The sequence below is a fragment of the Cebus imitator genome, unplaced genomic scaffold, assembly GCF_001604975.1.
Source record: "Cebus imitator isolate Cc_AM_T3 unplaced genomic scaffold, Cebus_imitator-1.0 Scaffold313, whole genome shotgun sequence".
NCBI lineage: Eukaryota > Metazoa > Chordata > Mammalia > Primates > Cebidae > Cebus > Cebus imitator.
This window is the reverse complement of record NW_016107628.1, coordinates 392,631-412,147: the sequence shown is the minus strand read 5'-3', so window position 1 is coordinate 412,147 and position 19,517 is coordinate 392,631. Positions and strand designations below refer to the sequence as shown.

General features: G+C 46.7%; 2 protein-coding genes across 6 annotated transcripts in view; one reads left to right on the top strand and one right to left on the bottom strand.

Moving 5' to 3' along the window:
- The window catches only part of COPA (COPI coat complex subunit alpha), a 52,714-nt gene extending 49,970 nt beyond the window's left edge, over positions 1-2,744 (bottom strand). For both annotated transcript variants that reach the window (XM_017503609.1, XM_017503610.1), the window contains exon 1: positions 2,575-2,744. In XM_017503609.1, the coding sequence (XP_017359098.1) occupies positions 2,575-2,614 (40 nt within the window). In that variant the 5' untranslated portion in view covers positions 2,615-2,744. The remainder of the gene's footprint in view (positions 1-2,574) is intronic.
- On the top strand, positions 2,703-19,186 carry NCSTN (nicastrin). Of its 4 annotated transcripts, none has more exons than XM_017503611.1 (17): positions 2,703-2,925; positions 4,459-4,563; positions 9,107-9,230; positions 9,660-9,781; positions 10,219-10,364; positions 11,462-11,612; positions 11,939-12,048; positions 12,299-12,451; positions 13,099-13,203; positions 13,370-13,447; positions 14,348-14,520; positions 15,904-16,006; positions 16,112-16,207; positions 16,514-16,601; positions 16,836-16,990; positions 17,277-17,489; positions 18,382-19,186. In XM_017503611.1, the coding sequence occupies exons 1-17, from the start codon at positions 2,841-2,843 to the stop codon at positions 18,502-18,504; spliced, it is 2,130 nt and encodes a 709-aa protein (XP_017359100.1). In that variant the 5' UTR covers positions 2,703-2,840; the 3' UTR covers positions 18,505-19,186. The 4 variants fall into 4 exon arrangements, with proteins under 4 accessions (XP_017359100.1, XP_017359101.1, XP_017359102.1 ...); XM_017503613.2 differs by lacking the exon at positions 2,703-2,925 and adding an exon at positions 8,480-8,625 and having other exon boundaries at positions 4,497-4,563; XM_017503612.2 differs by lacking the exon at positions 4,459-4,563 and having other exon boundaries at positions 2,799-2,925.
- Positions 19,187-19,517: the final 331 nt, after the last annotated feature.

Genomic DNA, 19,517 nt, shown 5'->3' with positions numbered 1-19,517 from the left:
CTGGTCAGTAGGAACAAAAACTAGTCCCAGACCTGTGTGAGGTCTGGGGATGGCTCTGCCTTCTCCTTGCCAGTGGTTCTTTTTCAGGTTTTGAATAGTTTTCTCACATGCAGATCAGTACTCAGACAAAGACCCGAGAGGACATCCTGCAGATCTCCAGTGCTCTCTCTGTGCAGAACCCTCTTCTCCGGTATTTTGCCCAGCAAAATCTAGCCATCTTTGCTTCCCCACACTCTAAACTTTTGTCTCCTCAAAAGACCTAGTGTACCTATCTATCATTAAAAAAGAAAAAAAAAAAAAAGACCAAGGGATTCCCTTCTTCATTGAAGCCTGAAAACTTTCTAGACAGTAATCTAAGACAATCATAGGACTCCCCTTGTTTATTTCCCTTCTCTCAAGAATCCTTTTCCTGCACTGCCTGTTGCCCAGTGTCTGTGGGGAACGTATGAACCTTTCTTTCATACATTTTGTTCAGTTATATAGTTAAGGTGGGAAGGTAAATATGGTCCTTATTATTCTATCATGACTGGAAATGGAAGTCCCCAGGGGTAACAACTCCTAACGGTTTGGAGTGTATCCTTTCAGATTTTTAATGCAGTTACTTATAAACATAGGCCTTAGCATTTTATGAAAGTGAGGATCACATTATGATGTTGTTCTGCAAACTTCTTTCTCACTTAACTATGCAATGTGGATCTCTTTAAAGTACATATAAACACAACCTCACTCTTTTTAACTACAATGGACAAACCTACTACATTTATTCTAACAGCATTTAACTTTTTTCCCCAATTTTTGGCTATCAGAAGAGCCTACTGAAGATAATTCTACACATAATCTAGCCTATTTGCATTATTATTGCTCTAGGCTAAAGACCTGTGAGATTGCTCAGGAATAGAACATGTGCACTTAACATTTTAGTACATGTAGTTTAAATGTAAAAACACTGTATCAATATGCAGTCTCCTTAAGTTTATGGAGGTTCCCATTTTGACACAGGATATTATCAGTTATTTGTTGTTTTGTTTGTTTTATAAATCTAAGACCCTCCCCCCAAAAAAGTAACCTCACTTTTTTTTGCATTTCTTTCATTACTAGTGAGGTGGGACTATTTTCATTACTTATTGAACATTTACAATTTTTCTTCTAAATAGTCTATTTTTCCATTAGGTTGTTCTTTTTTTTTTTCCATTATGATATACAGGTACACTCAACAATGCATGTTTGCCCTCAAATATGACATCTTTGTTTTTCCTTCTCTCCTGCCCAGCAAGAAATTAGGAGCAGGAAAGAAAACTGAAAGATTACGATGACCAATTTCAACTATCCAGGTCTCAGAAATTCTTAGTGGTGCCGACCTTTCAAGATCAACTATCCAGGTCTCAGAAATTCTTAGTGGTGCCCACCTTTCAAGATCAACTATCTAGGTCTCAGAAATTCTTAGTGGTACCCACCTTTCAAGATCAAGTTTCCCAAGAGACTTAGAAACTGCTCAGAATATATTCACACATTCATAACAGCCTCCAGTTTTTGAGCCTACTGAGTCTACACCAGGCACTGTAATAAATACATTCCATACTTTCTCATTTTAATTCTCTCTATAAAAGACTATTTTACAGATGAGGAAATAGAGACTTAGAGACCTTAAATAAGTCACTCAAGTCATACAGCTTGTTAGTGGACGTCTCAGGATTCCAAAGCAAGCCCATCTGACGTCAAAGACCAAGTTCCCAACCACTTTGTTATGCTGTATCTTACTAAATATTCTAACCTATTTTTCCAGGTATCAGGAGACCTTACTTGTCTGCTTTTCCCATTCTAACATTCTGAGGCTAATACTGCTATCTCGAAGTCATTTGCCCTCCACCCCCAATGACCCATGCTCGAGCTCTAGAATTGCCATACTTAGCAAATAAAAATACGAGATGCCCAGATAAATTTGAACTTCTGGTAAACAACGACAGACTAAAAAACTATTCACTGTTTTCCTGAAATTCAAATTTAACTTGGCATCCTGCATTTTATCTGGCAACCCTATTAAGTTGGGACTTTATTGGGTTTATAAGCCTCAAGGTACTATTTCCGGGAGGGAAATAAAGCCGAATGGAGGCACTGATGTTGAGATGGTGCAGCCAAGTCCTCCTTAAGTGAGGTAGCCACTCCTCGTCTCCAGAAAAGCTACTGACTCGGGTGCGAGTAACAGAGATCGAGACTCAATCCCCAGGGCCACTCCAAGGAACACAGTCATCAAAAAGCCAACAGGTCACAGAGCCTTTGGGGCAGAACAATACAAGTCGGGAGCACAGCCAAGACAGAGAGAAGAATAGGGAGGGGGCCTAAGGAATCCCCTGCAGTGTGGGAGCCAAGTTTTAGGTAAATCGAAGCCCAAGGACACACCAAAGAAGAGAGGACTGGAGAACCGCTCGCCAGGCCTAGCCTCTCTCCCACTCTCCCTCTTCCTCCGGGTCCGTCTGACTGGCCCAATTCAGCCAGCACGTCTACCCATTTTCTTTCCCTGTGTCAGCGCCGCCCCTGACATCTAGCCTCCATGTTCCCCCTTTTCTTCTCCACTACCTTTGACCCGCGCGCTCTTGGTCTCGAATTTGGTTAGCATCTCTCAGGTCTCCGACTCCGATGTTTTAATCCGAGGCCGGACACACCCTGCTGCCCTTCGGACGCCTCCACGTCAGCGACCCTCTGCCGAGGTTTCCGGAAGCTCTTGGAAACGCGAATATCCGGTCTCTGGGGCTCCGGGCCACAGAGACGGTGTCAGTGGTAGCCTAGAGAGGCCGCTATCCTACAGGAGCCGAACGGGGGCTTCCGCCCAGCTGAGAGGCAAGATGGCCACGGCAGGGGGTGTCTCTGGGGCTGACCCGGGAAGTCGGGGTCTCCTTCGCCTTCTGTCTTTCTGCGTCCTACTAGCAGGTGAGGCCTTCCCGCCCGTGAGCTCCGTTCTCTAAGGGGAACTCTCCGGATTGGCCCTGCCGCGAGCACCACTGTCTCTCTTCTGGTTCCCGCTGCCCCTCTGTCCCCCAACCCTGTAAATTCTCTTTCTCTTTCGTTCCCACGACAGAAGTTCCCCCTTTGCCTGGACCTGAAGGTCCCTTCTTCCCCACAGCACGTCATGTCGCTTCACTCCCTTTTCCAGGCCTCTTCCTGGACTTCCAGCCCGACCCTCTCCCACTTTGTCCAGATGCCTCGTTTTCCCCCAGCCACCCAACCCACAGTCGAAAGGAACAGGTGTGAAAGTTAGCTTTCTTCCCCGCGTTTAGACTTTTTGAGATGAAAGCAATCTTGCTCTGTGGGTGCTGTGCGGCGCTTAAAAGGTAGATTCCTTATTTCTTCCTCTACTGATTACACCATAAATCTGTGTCCCTCTGCCTTGCCTGTTTTTTTTTTTTAATCAGTTAAGTGAAAGTAAGGTAGAATATGGCTACTCTTAACTGTCAAGACCGCGAAGTAAAGATTCAAGGAACTTTTGGCGTTTATAATGTTCTTAAATGTTTGCTTATATGCGTTTATTTACGAATATATGGCTTTTTAGTGGGTCACGCCCTAAAAATGCAAAATGCCTGTATAAAACTTTGACTATCGGCCGGGCGCGGTGGCTCAAGCCTGTAATCCCAGCACTTTGGGAGGCCGAGGCGGGTGGATCATGAGGTCAAGAGATCGAGACCATCCTGGTCAACATGGTGAAACCCCGTCTCTACTAAAAATACAAAAAATTAGCTGGGCATGGTGGCGCGTGCCTGTAATCCCAGCTACTCAGGAGGCTGAGGCAGGAGAATTGCCTGAACCCAGGAGGCGGAGGTTGCGGTGAGCCGAGATCGCGCCATTGCACTCCAGCCTGGGTAACAAGAGTGAAACTCCGTCTCAAAAAAAAAACAAACAAAAAAAACTTTGACTATGCTTCCCAAATTCACATTGTTTTTAAAGATCCTCAAAGGAGAAACTCTAGCTGCCCCACACTGTGGGCACACAAATGACCTACTGATGTTAAATTAACTGACAGGTGTATGTCATAAGGTTTCTCCCAATTCTGTTCACACTTGTGGAAAAATGTCTCAGAAAGTTTTCTTAGCCCAGCACCTTTGTATTAACCGATTAGTAATACACATACAGGATATACAAGCAGAGGTGTTATCAACCGTGCAACCAGAATCTGGCAAATGTAAGGTCAAACATCTTTCCTTTGACCAAGTTTTCTCTCTTTTAGTGTCACTGTCAATGGCACTAAATGGACTTTGTAATAACCCTTGAGACACATAGCTGGGTGTCATGTCTAGCATATATCTGTTACAATAATTTGCCCAAGAAGTAAGAAGAATAGACATTAATCTCATTTTAGAAAGTATGATATTGAATGCTTTACTCAAGACGTACATCTGGCTAATGACGTGATAGAAGCTGGTACCTGTGTCTCTCAATTTTTTCTAACACATTTTGTCTTCCAATCAGGTTTGTGCAGGGGAAACTCAGTGGAGAGGAAGATATATATCCCCTTAAATAAAACAGCTCCCTGTGTTCGCCTGCTTAACGCCACTCATCAGATTGGCTGCCAGTGTAAGTTGAGACTGAGACTCATGTTTGTGGACATTGATATTTGTCTGTGCCCTAGATACTAAGTAACATCCATGTCCTGCTTAGGAGTTTTGACACTCAAATTGGACTGTGTGAGTAGGCAGTGATAGAGAACCATCTGTCAAGCTAGGCAAGGTAATTAATAAGAACTAACATTTAGTAAACGCTGCATAACAAGCTTTTTACATGTGTATCTCATATAACCCCCACCACAACCCCATAAAGTAGGTCTGACTCTTACTGTCACTTTACAAATGATGAAACTAAGACTTAAGTCAAGTAACTTTCCCAAGATCAAACTGGTAATAAGTGATAAAGCCAGGACCTGGTGGCCCAAGCACTAAGCTGGGACGCTTTTTTTTTTTTTTTTTTTTTTTTTTGAGACAGAGTTTCGCTCTTGTCCCCCATGCTGGAGTGCAATGGTGCGATCTCGGTTCACTGTGACCTCTGCCTTCCAGATTCAAATGACTCTCCTGCCTTAGCCTCCCAAGTAGCTGGGATTACATGTACCTACCATCACGCCCAGCTAATTTTTGTATTTTTAGTGACGATTGGGTTTTACCACATTGGCCAGGATGGTCTCGAATTCCTGGCCTCAAGTGATCCACCCACCTTGGCCACCCAAAGTGCTGGGATTACAGGCATGAGCCACCGTGCTCAGCCAAGCCGGGACTCTTAACCACCCTATTATGCTGTTTTTTAGGGAGAAAAAAGTCTCATATTCTATGGTGTCCAGTGATTACTTGCACTCTGAACTTTTTGGAACCAAAATGGGCTTCTTAAAGGCAATGAACTATTTGAAGAGAAAGTATTGAAAATGCCAAATAGGCTGGGCAATGGCTCATGCCTATAATCCTAGCGCTTTGGGAGGCCAAGGCGATGGATCACTTGAGGTCAGGAGTTCAAGACCAGCCTGCCCAGCATGGTGAACCCCCCTTGTTTCCACTAAGAATACAACAAGTAGCCGGCTGCAGTAGAGTGCCTGTGTAGTCCCAGCTTCTCGGGAGGCAGAGGCAGGAGAATCGCTTGAGCCCAGGAGGCAGTGGTTGCAATGAGCCGAGATTGTGCCACTGCACTCCAGCCTGGGTGACAGAGTGAGACACTGTCTCAAAAAAAAAAAAGAAAGAAAAAGAAAAAGAAAATGCCAAATAATTGCGAGAGGAATTAGTGAAGCATTCTATTTATCTTTTTTTTAAACTTTTTTTCCTTAAATTCAGCTGACAGTGAGACCATTTATTTTTATGCTTTGTAAGTGTGTTCCAAAAGAGGGTGCCATGACACTATGGCTCTAAAAACTATAAGAACCATAGGGCAGGAAAAGTAGTCATCTAAAGGCTAACCTGCTATCTTCAGATTTTGTTTCCCAGGACAGTGGCTCTGTCAGAATGTAGTTTTGCAGATAAGCAGGAAACGGGGCCTGATACTGGCTTCTTCATCTTCAAATTAATCCCCTCTGAATTTCAGTTTACCCCTGGAATAGTGGTTGGAATACTTGCATAAAGCTGAAACTCAAATACCTCTTAATAGATGTTTATTTTTTTTTTTTTTTATTTTTTTTTTTTTTGAGACGGAGTTTCACTCATGTTACCCAGGCTGGAGTGCAATGGCGCGATCTCGGCTCACCGCAACCTCCGCCTCCTGGGTTTAGGCAATTCTCCTGCCTCAGCCTCCTGAGTAGCTGGGATTACAGGCACGCGCCACCATGCCCAGCTAATTTTTTGTACTTTTAGTAGAGACGGGGTTTCACCATGTTGACCGGGATGGTCTCGATCTCTTGACCTCGTGATCCACCCGCCTCGGCCTCCCAAAGTACTGGGATTACAGGCTTGAGCCACCGCGCCCGGCTTAATAGATGTTTATTGATGATTCTAAGTAAATAGTGTGGTCTCAGAAGTGCTGTATAATTTCCTGAAACCTTCTCCCACTTTGGTAAGGGGAAACTGCGACACTGAGAAGTGAAGGACTTGCTCATAGTAGCAGTTACTACTTTTTTAGCCATGTTTCCCTGAGCTATAGTATAATTATTCCATGTCCCTGCTATACAAAGCACTGGGAGTAGGTTAACGGGTTCCAAATAGCCCCAAATAAACTTTTTGTTGGAGTTAGTTTCTTTCTTTCTTTCTCTTTTTTTTTTTTTTTGAGATGGAGTCTTGCCCTGTCGCCCAGGCTGGAGTACAGTGGTGCAACATTAGCTCACTGCAACCTCTGCCTCCTGGGTTCGAGTGATTCTCCTGCCTCAGCCTCCTGAGGAGCTGGGGTTACAGGTGCGCACCACCACGCCTGGCTAATTTTTTGTATCTTTAGTAGAGAAGGGGTTTCACCATGTTGGCCAGGCCGGTCTCGAACTCCCGACCTCATGACCCACCCGCTTTGGCCTCCCAAAGTGCCAGGATTACAGGTGTGAGCCACCGCGCCCGGCCCCCTGGACTTAATTTCTGAACTGGTTTGTAGAAGAGAGCTAGGTCCAGGGTGGGCTGAGATCAGACTGCTGGTCTTGCTGGAACCTCACTAAAAATACAGAAGGCCAGGACCCCATCCTCATGTAACTGGGCTCTAAGAAAACTCCTTAGGGAATGACTCATTCTGCTTTATGTTCTTAAAACAGCTCTGTGGGAAGCAAAGCCTCTAGAGGTAAAGCCAAGTGCCAGTACTGAGAAACAAGAGGGGAGGGGCTGGACTCTGGCCACTTCCTCATTAAGATCTTGTTTTCTTTTCAACCTACTTATTTCTAAGTCTTACTTCATCATATCTGTCTTTCCTGAGCAGGCTACGCCCTTTCTAATTAGGGTAGCTAACAGGATAAAACTAAGGAGAAAGAATGATAACCAAATTTGATTTCTGATTATAATGCTCTGCTTCTCTTGGACCCTTTAAAGCTCTCAAAGGGAGCTATAAATAGGTTTCTTTTCCCTCCCTCCCTCCTTCTTTCCTTTCTTCCTTCTTTCATCTATCCCCACAGTATGAGATGAATAGAGGTAGAAAACCTCGTTGAAGGCCCAGAGAAAATAAGCAAGTTACTGTATTCCAACACTGTCACTAGTTGGAACCCAGATTTGAATCCAGGTTTTTTTCAGTATCATGATTTGTCTTCTTCCTGTCCTCCCTGGAGTTGAAGTTCTCTGTTTTGTTTTGTTTTTGTGACAGAGTCTCACTATGTCACCCAGGTTGGAGTGCAGTGGCACAATCTCAGCTCACTGCAGCCTCCACCTCCCAGGTTCAAGCAATTCTCCTGCCCCAGCCTCCCAAGTACCTGGCATTATAGGCGCATGCCATCACACCTGGCTAATTTTTGTATTTTTAGTAGAGACGGGGTTTCACTATGTTGGTCAGGCTAGTCTGGAACTCCTGACCTCAAGTGATCCACCCAGTTCGGCCTCCCAAAGTACTGGGATTATAGGCACGAGCCACCACACCTGGCCGAAGTTATATATTTCTTCGTTGCCACACTACCTGTTCCTTTTCCCATATTTTAAATGCTATGGCAAGGGCCAGGCGTGGTGGCTAACTCCTGTAATCCCAGCACTTTGGGAGGCCGAGGCAGGCATTTAAAACTCTAAAGTGATTCTGATACACAGCCAGGGCTGAGAACTACTGGTCTAAAATGATTTATGAATTGACACATCCAGTTTTCTGTTGGGGGAAGACTCACAGGGAGACCCTAGGATATCCCTATACAGATCCCTAGGGACTTTGGGGGTATTACCTAATGCCTTGAATTACATAGAATTCAAAGTATTCTGGACTCTGCGTCATCCGTCCTCTAATACAGTGCTTCCCAATCTTTATCATGTATGAGACACATAGAAAATGTTATTTGTATGACATCCTGGCACGTAGAGAAATGGGTGATATTTTCAGGGCATCCTGGGGTAAATGATATGTATGCCCCTGGCTGCAGGTGACTTTGGAAACCCTGGGTTTCCAGGAATGAGGAGAACCAATGTCAGCACATCTCTAATTCATTCAAGGCCTATCAGTTGGGAAGCTCTGTTTTAGAGACCTCAGAGTTCTTGATTAACTTCATCTAAAATCGGCCAGAAGCAAGTCAGTCATTCTCAAAAAGGGCAGAAGGATTAACAATCGAGGAAGGGTCCTGAGGCCAAGGGCATCTACGCATGCGTTTTTCAAAGGAAGATTCAAAGCTAAAACCCTGAGCTATAGATTTAGAATATCTCTGAGCTAGGGATTTGGTGGCATTTTCTGGGGAAAACAGGTTTGAAAACTTCGGTGTCTATCTTATTTACGTATACGGCTAAATAAGGTTGAGGGCAGGGAGCAAGAAAATGAAGTTCACAGAACCTTTCTGGCATATAATGAGTCCTCTTGTGCTCTTTTGTATTCCATTTCCTCCTGATAACCTTCAGATGGAGCTGGGGCAGCAGCTTTTTAGTTCAAATCTAGAGGTGCCTGTATTCCCCTAAATATGTTGTGACATCTTTAAGGATAAAAGAGATGCAGAATCAGTGAGGCAAAGTCAGAATTGTCAACCGTGGGAGCTTTAATTTGACTCATTCTGTCCTGGCAGCTTCAATTAGTGGAGACACAGGGGTTATCCACGTCGTAGAGAAAGAAGAGGACCTGCAGTGGGTATTGACTGATGGCCCCAACCCCCCTTACATGGTTCTGCTGGAGAGCAAGCTTTTTACCAGGTAAGAACTAGATGTATCTGCTGGGAAAACATCCACAGAGGGCAAAGTTCAGTGAACAGTCCTCCCACTTATTAGTGAAAACGTCCCTTGGCTGCCCTGGTCTGGTCAGGGGCGAGGGTGGGATGGTCTTCAGAAGGAAGGTTGTACTGTCAAAAATGATCTTGAGCTCAGGGCTTAATTTCATCTACTTTGTTTCCGAGTAATTCTGGACAGTCCTCTCCTTCCTCCCTGGGGTCCTTACTCACTAGAACTCTACTTTTAGAGCAGACCATAGTCCAGACTCAGAAGTTAGTGACTGAAAGGCAATAATAAGAACTAGGGAAACAGTCTAGTCCCCTAGTTCCCCATTTGTTTCCATCCTGGAGGGCAGGATGTCAAGCTGTCTGATACCTTCCTGAGTTCCTTCATGGAATTCCTTTCATATTCCAGGGATTTAATGGAGAAGCTGAAGGGGAGAACCAGTCGAATTGCTGGTCTTGCAGTGTCCTTGACCAAGCCCAGTCCTGCTTCAGGCTTCTCTCCTAGTGTGCAGTGCCCAAATGATGGGTTTGGTAAGTGTCCCAAAGGGTCAGGAGATCCTGCTGTCACCTAAGGTTCATTGTTGCTTTGGTCTTATGTCTTTGTGAGGGATGTGTGTGTGTCTGTGTCTGTGTGTAGTGTCAGTAACTGACTTGCAAACAGGAGGTAGTGTTTGTGTCTGCTGCCCACCCCTTCCCTCTCCTGCTTCCCCTTCCTTTGCCTTACCTGGGATCATCCCTTTTTGTCACTTGTTCACATCCCTAATCTGACAGCCTAAGACTCCCTGTTACCATTGCCTCTCTATTTTAGTGTGGTTGGTGATAGACTTCATGCCTGCTTCTTTGAGTCACCACCTCCTTTTGAACCTTTAGTCCCAACTCTAAGATATCCTAACCTTCCTCGCGCACCTGGTTCCTGAGTACTTGGTGTCCCAGTAACCAGTCTCCCAATCCCCCATCCTTCCCTTCAGGTGTTTACTCCAACTCCTACGGGCCAGAGTTTGCTCACTGCAGAGAAATACAGTGGAACTCGCTGGGCAATGGTTTGGCTTATGAAGACTTTAGTTTCCCCATCTTTCTTCTTGAAGATGAAAATGAAACCAAGGTCATCAAGCAGGTAATGACTATGCCAGCTCCTAGTAATTCCAGTTAGAAAGAAGATTATTTTTCTAGCCAGGTGTGGTGGTGTGCACAAGTTCCAGCTGCTCGGGAGGCTGAGAAAGGAGAATTGCTTGAGCCCAGGAGGCAGAGATTTCAGTGAGCTGAGGTGGCACCACTGCACTCCAGCCTGGGTGACAGAGCGAGACCCTGTCTCAAAAGAGAGAGAGAAGAGAGAGGGAGGGAGGGATCGAGGGAAGGGAAGGCAGGCAGGCAGGCAGGCGGGTGGAAGGGAGGGGAGGGAAGGGAGAAAGGAAGGAAAGGGAAGGGAGGGAGGGAAGGAAAAGAAAAGAGAAGAAAGAAAGGGGATGATTTTCTAGGCTCTCCTGTTCAGAGGGAGACTCATTCTGCTAGTGCACCTGCTGAAAGACGGTTACTCCAAAGAGAACCCAGACATTGATTTTTCTCACATTCTCTCCCCACGTTTCGCTCTTGCCTGATACCACAGCATTAAAGCCTTTTAGACTAGCAGAAAATATAAAGGGTATCTGAAAGAATCATATGAAACAAGGTACACAGCCCAGGTTAAGAGCCACTAGTATCATAAAAAGAGCATTGGACTAGCGATTGAGAGATTCAGTTTGGTGATTTCGGATGTTCTTTTTTGCTCTGATGTGCCCTAATTCTGGTCTAGTATTTCCACTTTGATTCACAGAGTAGTTAAGAGATTTGTCCAAATTTGCATGGTGAGCTGATGTCCAAGCTGTGTCGTATCTGATTTTCTATCCCTAGTTTGGTGCTCTCTGTATCAGATCGCATTGAATATTTTCAGTGGCTGAAGCTTCAAACTGGGCCAGGCCATCTGGAGTGGGATAATTTCATCTGCTCCAACTAAACCATAGAGTCTGCAACCCTTTGTACCTCTTGATGAGTTTTTCCTCTTTGACCTTATAGATCACCTGTGGTTGTACCAGGGTAACCATAGCTCAAGGACATAGGTCTCAAAAAAGGGTGTGGCTCCATCCCAAAAGGATGGAACTGGACCCTCCTGTTTCTGGGATGTAAGGGAGGGCCTCCACAGCTAGCTGTCTCCATGGGGTCCATCTCTCCTTTCAGTGCTACCAAGATCACAACCTGAGTCAGAATGGCTCAGCACCAACCTTCCCGCTGTGTGCCATGCAGCTCTTCTCACACATGCATGCTGTCATCAGCACTGCCACCTGCATGCGGCGCAGCTCCATCCAAAGCACCTTCAGCATCAACCCAGGTAGGGCAGATCCAAACCGTGAGGGTACTGGAATGAGGGGCAGAGGGAAGGTGGAACCCGGCCAGGGAATGTTGTAGAGACGGTAATAGGAAAGGAGTAGACACCATGAAGGAGCTCTGCGTGGGAGAACTAGAAACAACCCTGAAAAACCGAGGCAGCTTGTTTCTAAAGTGGATGGTGGCAGAGAAGCCAACCTGGGACTGTTGGAAGTGGAGAAAATGACTTAAAGTCGATGGGGCACTGGTCGGAGACGTTTTCCAGTGTTGCCTTTATAGCTACCCTCTCCTTTAGCCTTGTTGATCTCTCATTGTTTGTGTCCTGCTTAGAAATCGTCTGTGACCCCCTGTCTGATTACAATGTGTGGAGCATGCTAAAGCCTATCAATACAACTGGGACATTAAAGCCGGATGACAGGGTTGTGGTCGCCGCCACCCGGGTGAGTATACTGGCTTCTGATCAGGATGGGCAGGGCTGGCACAAAAAGAACTGGCAGGCCCCTCTCTGGCATATCAGATTTCAAAGTTGCTAAATTGGGAAGCGTCAAATGGGGAGGAATCTGTGCTGTGGGACTCCTGGGTTGTCTGCATTGCCGCAGGACAGGTAAATTCCTTTGACTGGAGCAGGAAAGGAGGTTTGGGGCCAGTTTTAAAGTACATATCCCCTGACTTTTCTTCTTTGGTACCTAGCTGGATAGTCGTTCCTTCTTCTGGAATGTGGCCCCAGGGGCCGAAAGCGCGGTGGCTTCCTTCGTCACCCAGCTGGCTGCTGCTGAAGCTTTGCAGAAGGCACCCGATGTGACCACCCTGCCCCGCAATGTCATGTTTGTCTTCTTTCAAGGGGTAAGGGCTTTTTGGCTGGGGTGCAATGGCAGGGAAGAAAGAGGATGGTAAAGATGAGGGCAGCTACTGGTTGGAGAAGATCTCAGCACTTGACCTAGGTTGTTAATCAGCACAGAGCTTCTGGATGTGTCTACATGTGTCTCCCCTTTAGATTCCTCCATTTTAGGAAGCTTACATTCCTTCTTTCTGGGAAGCTTTTACATCCTGAATTGGTGTGTAACCAGCCCCCTGTTTCCCCCACTGATAAGATCTATTGAGTGGCCTTTTACTTTTAGTCTCTGGACTCCTTTACTGCTGTCTCCATCCAGGAGCCCTGAGGCTACTGACTGTCCTCACTAGGACCCCTAAAATTAGGGAACACATAAGAAGCAGACACATAATAGCTGATGTTTGTCTTAGGCCTTTATTAAGACTATTTTCCCATTTCTGGGCTTGCGAAGTCTTGTGATATGTACATATGAGGGATCACCCCAGCTGGGAGGCGGGGCCAAGAGGAACAGAAAGTCGCATGACTGTAAGCTGACTTGCAGTTGAGGTGAACTGAGACAGTAGTCTTCTTGCCTATAGCTTTGATGATCTAGCCTTCTTCAAGGCTTTCTTAACCCTTTGGAATCTCTATTCCCCTCCCACCTACCTCCATCTCTCAGGAAACTTTTGACTACATTGGCAGCTCAAGGATGGTCTACGATATGGAGAAGGGCAAGTTTCCTGTGCAGTTAGAGAACGTTGACTCATTTGTGGAGCTGGGACAGGTATGCAGCATATCCCCTGGCCCTTCCTTTTTACTTACAGCTTCCACCTTTGTTGTTCTGTGGTCTCAACAGCAGAAACCACCACCTCTTCCCTTGACTTCTATCTCCTAGGTATGGGCCAGAACAGGAAACTGATTCTAACTGTTGTTTCTTCATCCTCCCCCAGGTGGCCTTAAGAACTTCACTAGAGCTTTGGATGCACACAGATCCCATGTCTCAGAAAAATGAGTCTGTTCGGAGCCAGGTAGCCTGAGCATCTCTCCTCATTTCCTGTTCCTACAGCTCAGAATCCAGACCCCAACCCCTGCCCTGTTTCCACCAACCCCTGCCCTGTTTCCACTAACCCCCAGGGCCTGTGAGACAGGGTAAGAGACAGGATTGGATTGGGTGTTGGCCAAAGGATGAACACCACAGCTGTTGTTGCTGCTGGGAAGAATCAGGAGCTCAGTGGCATCCCATTGGTTCCCTGGACTGGGTAGTTCTCTGATCATTTGTTGCCTAGCAGACTACCACTGCCCATTAAGGATAGGTGAGTGACTAGCTCCCTTCTTGCCTTGCTGCCCCATGGATCCAATTGTCAAGGCTGCCCTGCCCAAGTCCTGGCTGTGTCACAGTCCCTACCCAACTGTGTCCCCTACTTTCCTCACTGCTTGTTCAAAATCTTCCCTTCCCTCTAGGCCCACCGTTAGGTCTGCTTTTCTCCAGGTGGTCCTCTTTCTGCAGTTCCAGCCTTCAGTGTCATCCCTGTTCTGGATCCCTGTAGCATTTAAAGAATTGCTTATCTGTTTGGCACTCAGCATGCAGTTTTCTATTATTATTTGCCCCTCCAGTTCTGCACAATAAATAGTAAGTGAAGCATCCACCAAGGATAAAGCAGAGTCTTGAAGACAGTACAATTTACCTATAAATATGAAAAAGAAGCCCTCTTCTTTATGCTTCAGTTTTCTAACTCTAAAAAGAATGGTGGAAGCTACAGGAAATTCAGAGAACCTTGATCCCAAAAGGCTTGAGGGATAAAAGTCCATTAGAGATAGGGTAGCTCCCCCAAGCTGGGGACTTGAAGTATAGAGCATTTCAGGCATAAAAGAGACCTGCTTCCCATCCCTCAGCCTCCCATCAGTTAATCTGCCTCGTTCCCCCCCAGGTGGAGGATCTCCTGGACACATTGGAGAAGAGTGGTGCTGGCGTCCCTGCTGTCATCCTCAGGAGGCCAAATCAGTCCCAGCCTCTCCCACCATCTTCCCTGCAGCGATTTCTTCGAGCTCGAAACATCTCTGGTGTTGTTCTGGCTGACCACTCTCGTGCCTTCCATAACAAGTAAGAATCACTTGGCCCTGCACCCTCTTCATTCTGGAAGAGTCTGTTCTGCAGTCTGGGAGGAAGGTCACTGTCATCCACTTTCCCACCCTACCTCCTCCAAAACTTCAAGTCCATCTGTAGCCTTTGCTCAGTGGCCTTTTCACATCCGGCCCGAAACCCTTATTTGTTTGACTGGATATTCATCTTAGAAACTCATCCTCACCCTTAATCCTTTCCTGTCACAATACTCAGTTATGGGTTCCACTGCTCCCAAGCTCTCCAGGGTCCTGAGTTCCTCAGGGCTGCCAGCAGAGGGCATCATCTCAAACCAAGCATGGGAAGGGTGGTGGGGGCTCTTTGGCTGGAATAGAGAAAGCAGTCCTCTGGAACCCACCCAGAGGTGCCAGAAACAGTATTCATTCTCCGTGAAATGTACCATGTTCTTGCCATGTGATAGGTGTCCATGGTTCAGTGTGACAGTAAAAGAGTCTTCTATAGCTGATGTATATCCAGATATACAAAGTGAGGCCCTGTTAGTCACCTCTTTCTTGGTCCAGTTTACCCTTAAACTGCTCCTAACCAGAAGCCTTGGGTAACAGGGGACTTCTTGCTCAGGCTGGATCGCCAAGCTTCCCTGGGGTCAAATGAGTTTCGGAGTAAAAATGCATGAGCTCTGTTTCTGACCCCAGCCAAGTAGTACTTTCCCCTTCATTTAGGGGAGTGCCAGTCCCAGCACTTAGGGTCAGCCGTCTTCTCCAAAGCTTTCTTTGTATCACTTCAGGGTGAGTGAGGATTCATCATTTGAACACATTTTGGATTTGATTATATGGCTGACTTGACTTTGTGTGGGACAGGGATTTATCGATGGTAAAGACTATGGAGCTCTGTTATTCCCTCTTTTAAGATCTATCTCCTTGGGGCTCCATAAGGATCATCGTGGTGATTTTATCACTGTATTCATATATATCTATGAGCAGACCTGATGCTAAGACCTGCTAATCACCCCCTGCTCCCAGCCACCCTAAATAGAAGTGTTCATTGGAACAGTTATATAATTGATCTGATGATATATGACAGAGTTCTCTGAAAGTCATCTTAACCATCCCCCGTGTCTCTAGCCCCAGTGATATGGAAGAGTCCCTCCTGTTCTTGAAGATCTGAACTCATTCACCTTTTCTACTTGTCTGTCGGGAAAGTCTTTAATTTTCACTAGTCACCTCACCCTCACTCCTACCTCCCTGCTCTCCACACCTTCAATATGGAATCCTGATTTTCTCTCACCCCTTTTTTCTGGATGATGAAAAATGAGATACCGAGTTCTTGCATAAGCGGCATTTGAGGGAGGAAAAGGGCAGAGCCCTGGCTAAATGTAGCCAAGGCTCATGCCGGCTTTCCTGGCAGATACTACCAGAGTATTTACGACACTGCTGAGAACATTAATGTGAGCTATCCTGAATGGCTGAGCCCTGAAGAGGACCTGAACTTTGTAACAGACACTGCCAAGGTAGCACTGAACCAGGCTGGGTGGGAGCCTGGGGCACACAGTGAAGATGCTAGCATTTGAGGATAGGAGAGGTGGGCCATTCAGCCCCCTCCTCACCTACCACAGGCCCTGGCGGATGTGGCCACAGTGCTGGGACGTGCTCTGTATGAGCTTGCAGGAGGAACCAACTTCAGCGACACAGTTCAGGCTGATCCCCAAACGGTAAGCAGATGGGCCCTGGCTCCTTCTGTCTGTTTACACAGCAAGCTGCCCCTATCCTTTATGTCCCTTGTCTAGTGTCCCAAACCTTGGAATTCCACATGCCTGTTGATGCCAGTGAGAATGCCTGATGCCCTAGAGGGCTCTTGGGTGGGGCTCATCTGCATCTTATGAGCCAGCCACTGTCTCCCAACTCCAGTCTGTCTAGCCAGTCTGGTTCCTGCCCCATGACTGGATCTCCACTGATAATTCTTTCCCTGGGCTCAGTTCAGGTCACAGGGTTTTCTCTTTCCACTGTTCTGATCCTAGGTTACCCGCCTGCTCTATGGGTTTCTGATTAGAGCCAACAACTCATGGTTCCAGTCTATCCTCAGGCAGGACCTAAGGTCCTACTTGGGTAAGCATCTGGTGTGGGAGTGGGACTCTTAGCTGAGGAAAAGGATAGAGAAAGAGTCATTTTGGTTTAACTCTTTTTTTTTTTTCTTTTTTTCTCTCTGTTTTCCTTTCTCTTTTCTCATATTTGATGGATCCTTTTCCCTTGCCCTCCTCTCTGGCTGCTGCCAATCTTGGGCTTTTCCTGTTTCACCCACTGTCCACACCAAATCTTCCCTTCCCTTTGGTCTGCGATCAGGTGACGGGCCTCTTCAACATTACATCGCTGTCTCTAGCCCCACCAACACCACTTACGTTGTACAGTATGCCTTGGCAAATTTGACTGGCACAGTGGTCAACCTCACCCGAGAGCAGTGCCAGGATCCAAGTAAAGTCCCAAGTGAAAACAAGGATGTGAGTGGTGGTGGGTGTCGGAAGTACCCTGGGGCCCCTTTCTCTTGGGAAAGTTGGAGGTTCTTTGCGGCTCAGTTAGACCCAGGGGATTGGGATGGAGAGGTGGAGAGATGCAGTCCTGAGAAATTGAGTGTTGAAGAGCTTGGTGAAAATGGACCATCTAATGGGTACAGGGACAGCAGCCAGTTAGCTCACTTGGTTAGAGCATAGCACTGATAGAGAGTAAAGGGAACGAGTGAGAAGCAGATCACCCTAGCCCTGTGTTGTGGCCCATCTTCCTGTGCAGCTGTATGAGTACTCATGGGTCCAGGGCCCTTTGAATTCCAATGAGACGGACCGACTCCCCCGGTGCGTGCGTTCCACTGCACGATTAGCCAGGGCCTTGTCTCCTGCCTTCGAACTGAGTCAGTGGAGCTCTACTGAATACTCTACATGGACTGAGAGCCGCTGGAAAGATATCCGTGCCCGAATATTTCTCATCGCCAGCAAAGAGCTTGAGGTGAGATGGGGCAGGAGGGGAGGTGGCAGGGATCTGTCTGACTTCTTTATCTGGTGTTTTATCTCACGTGCCCGTTTCCAATTCCCATTTGCCCTAGATTTGTAGCAAGAGCCTACTGCAAATCTGTCCCTGGTCAGCCAGTATGTTCCGTTCGGAGGCCTTTTTTTGTGTGTGTGAGACAGAGTTTTACTCTTGTTGCCCAAGCTGGAGTGCAATGGCGCAATCTTGGCTCACTGCAACCTCCACCTCCCCAGTTGAAGCAATTCTCTTGCCTCAGTCTCTGAGTAGCTGGGATTACAGACATGTGTCACTACGCCCGGCTAATTTTTTTAATTTTTAGTTGAGATGGGTTTCACCATGTTGGTCAGGCTGGTCTCAAACTCCTGACCTCAGGTGATCCACCCGCCGTGGCCTCCCAAAGTGCTGGGATTGCAGGCGTGAGCCACCGCACCCGACCAGGAGGCCCTTCTTCAGAGAGAGTTTGAAGATGTGTTTATTCTGGAGAGCCCCTGTGGATCCCAGAACTCCTCCACAGTTTCCACTCCCATCTGGTATTCCCTGTCTGGCACAGCTGGGATGAGTCAGTCTGATGTACTGAGCTCTTGTTACAAGTCAATAATGTAAGTGCCGCCAGAGAACCAAAGCCATAGGCCCTGCTTTAAAAATGCCCAGAATCTAACTAATACAAGATAGAAGCAAGAACTTTACTTCTCTTTTCAAATGGGGAGACAAAGTCTGTAGGCTGGAGAGATATTGCCCATGATTGTTCCATACTTGGTGCTTAGAGCCAGCATCTGAATTCCCATGGCTCCCAACCCCAAAGAGTTACCCAGAAAACTGCACTGAGTTCTGAAAATGCCTTCCTCCTTTCTTGTCCTCCCTTCCCCCACAGTTCATCACCCTGATAGTGGGCTTCGGCATCCTCATCTTCTCTCTCATCGTCACCTACTGCATCAATGCCAAAGCTGATGTCCTTTTCATTGCTCCCCGGGAGCCAGGAGCCGTGTCATACTGAGAGGACCCCAGCTTTTCTTGCCAGCTCAGCAGTTCACTTCCTAGAGCATCTGTCCCACTGGGACACAACCACTAGTTTGTCACTGGAGCCTCCCTGGGCCTGTCTCAGACTGGGATTAACATAAAAGAATGGAACTATCCAAAAGACACAGGGAGAGATAAATAAGTTGCCTCCCTTCCTCCACTCCCCTTTCCCGTCTCCCCTTCTCCATTTCCTCCTCTTCCCTACTCGTGCCAGATTTTGGGGATTACAAATAGAAGCTTCTTGCTCCTGTTTAACTCCCTAGTTACCCACCCTAAGTTGCCCTTCAGGATCCTTCTTCTACTTTTCCCATCCTGCCCTGTGCCTCTTTCTGCTCCTCACCCCCATCCCTGTACCCAGCCACCTTCCTGACCAGGAAGGACATAAAAGGTTGAATGTCAGGATCAAACTACATGGAACCCTTGAGGAGGATGACAGGGGCATCTCTGGGCTGAGCCTGCTGTCTCCTTCCCACCGTCCTTTCTCTGGGCCCTCAGATGGCACGTTAGGGTGGGCCTGCTGCGGGTGGGTATCCCACCTCCAGCCCACAGTGCTCAGTTGTACTTTTTATTAAGCTGTAATATCTATTTTTGTTTTTGTCTTTTTCTTTTTTTTTGTAAATATATATATAATGAGTTTCATTAAAATAGATGATCCCACATGACTTGTACTGCTACCTTTATTCTTCCCAGGCCACCTTGTTCAGTGAGCCTGGACTGGAAGTCATGAAGTTATCTTTGATGCTGTTGTTTTATATTGTCTTGGGATCCAGAGGACCCAAGGAGTAAGGCTCTGTCAAAAACAGTTGAAATCCTTTCAAATTGGAGAGCCCTGGTTCCCCTCTTGTAAGAACAATGTTAACATAGTTTCTTCTCACTTTGTAATGAACAGGCATTTCTTTATTCACTCTGAGACACTGTCTGGGGTACAGAGATAAAGAGAATATAACCCTAACCCTTGAGTGGCTCACAGTTGGGGTAAGAGAAGAGACA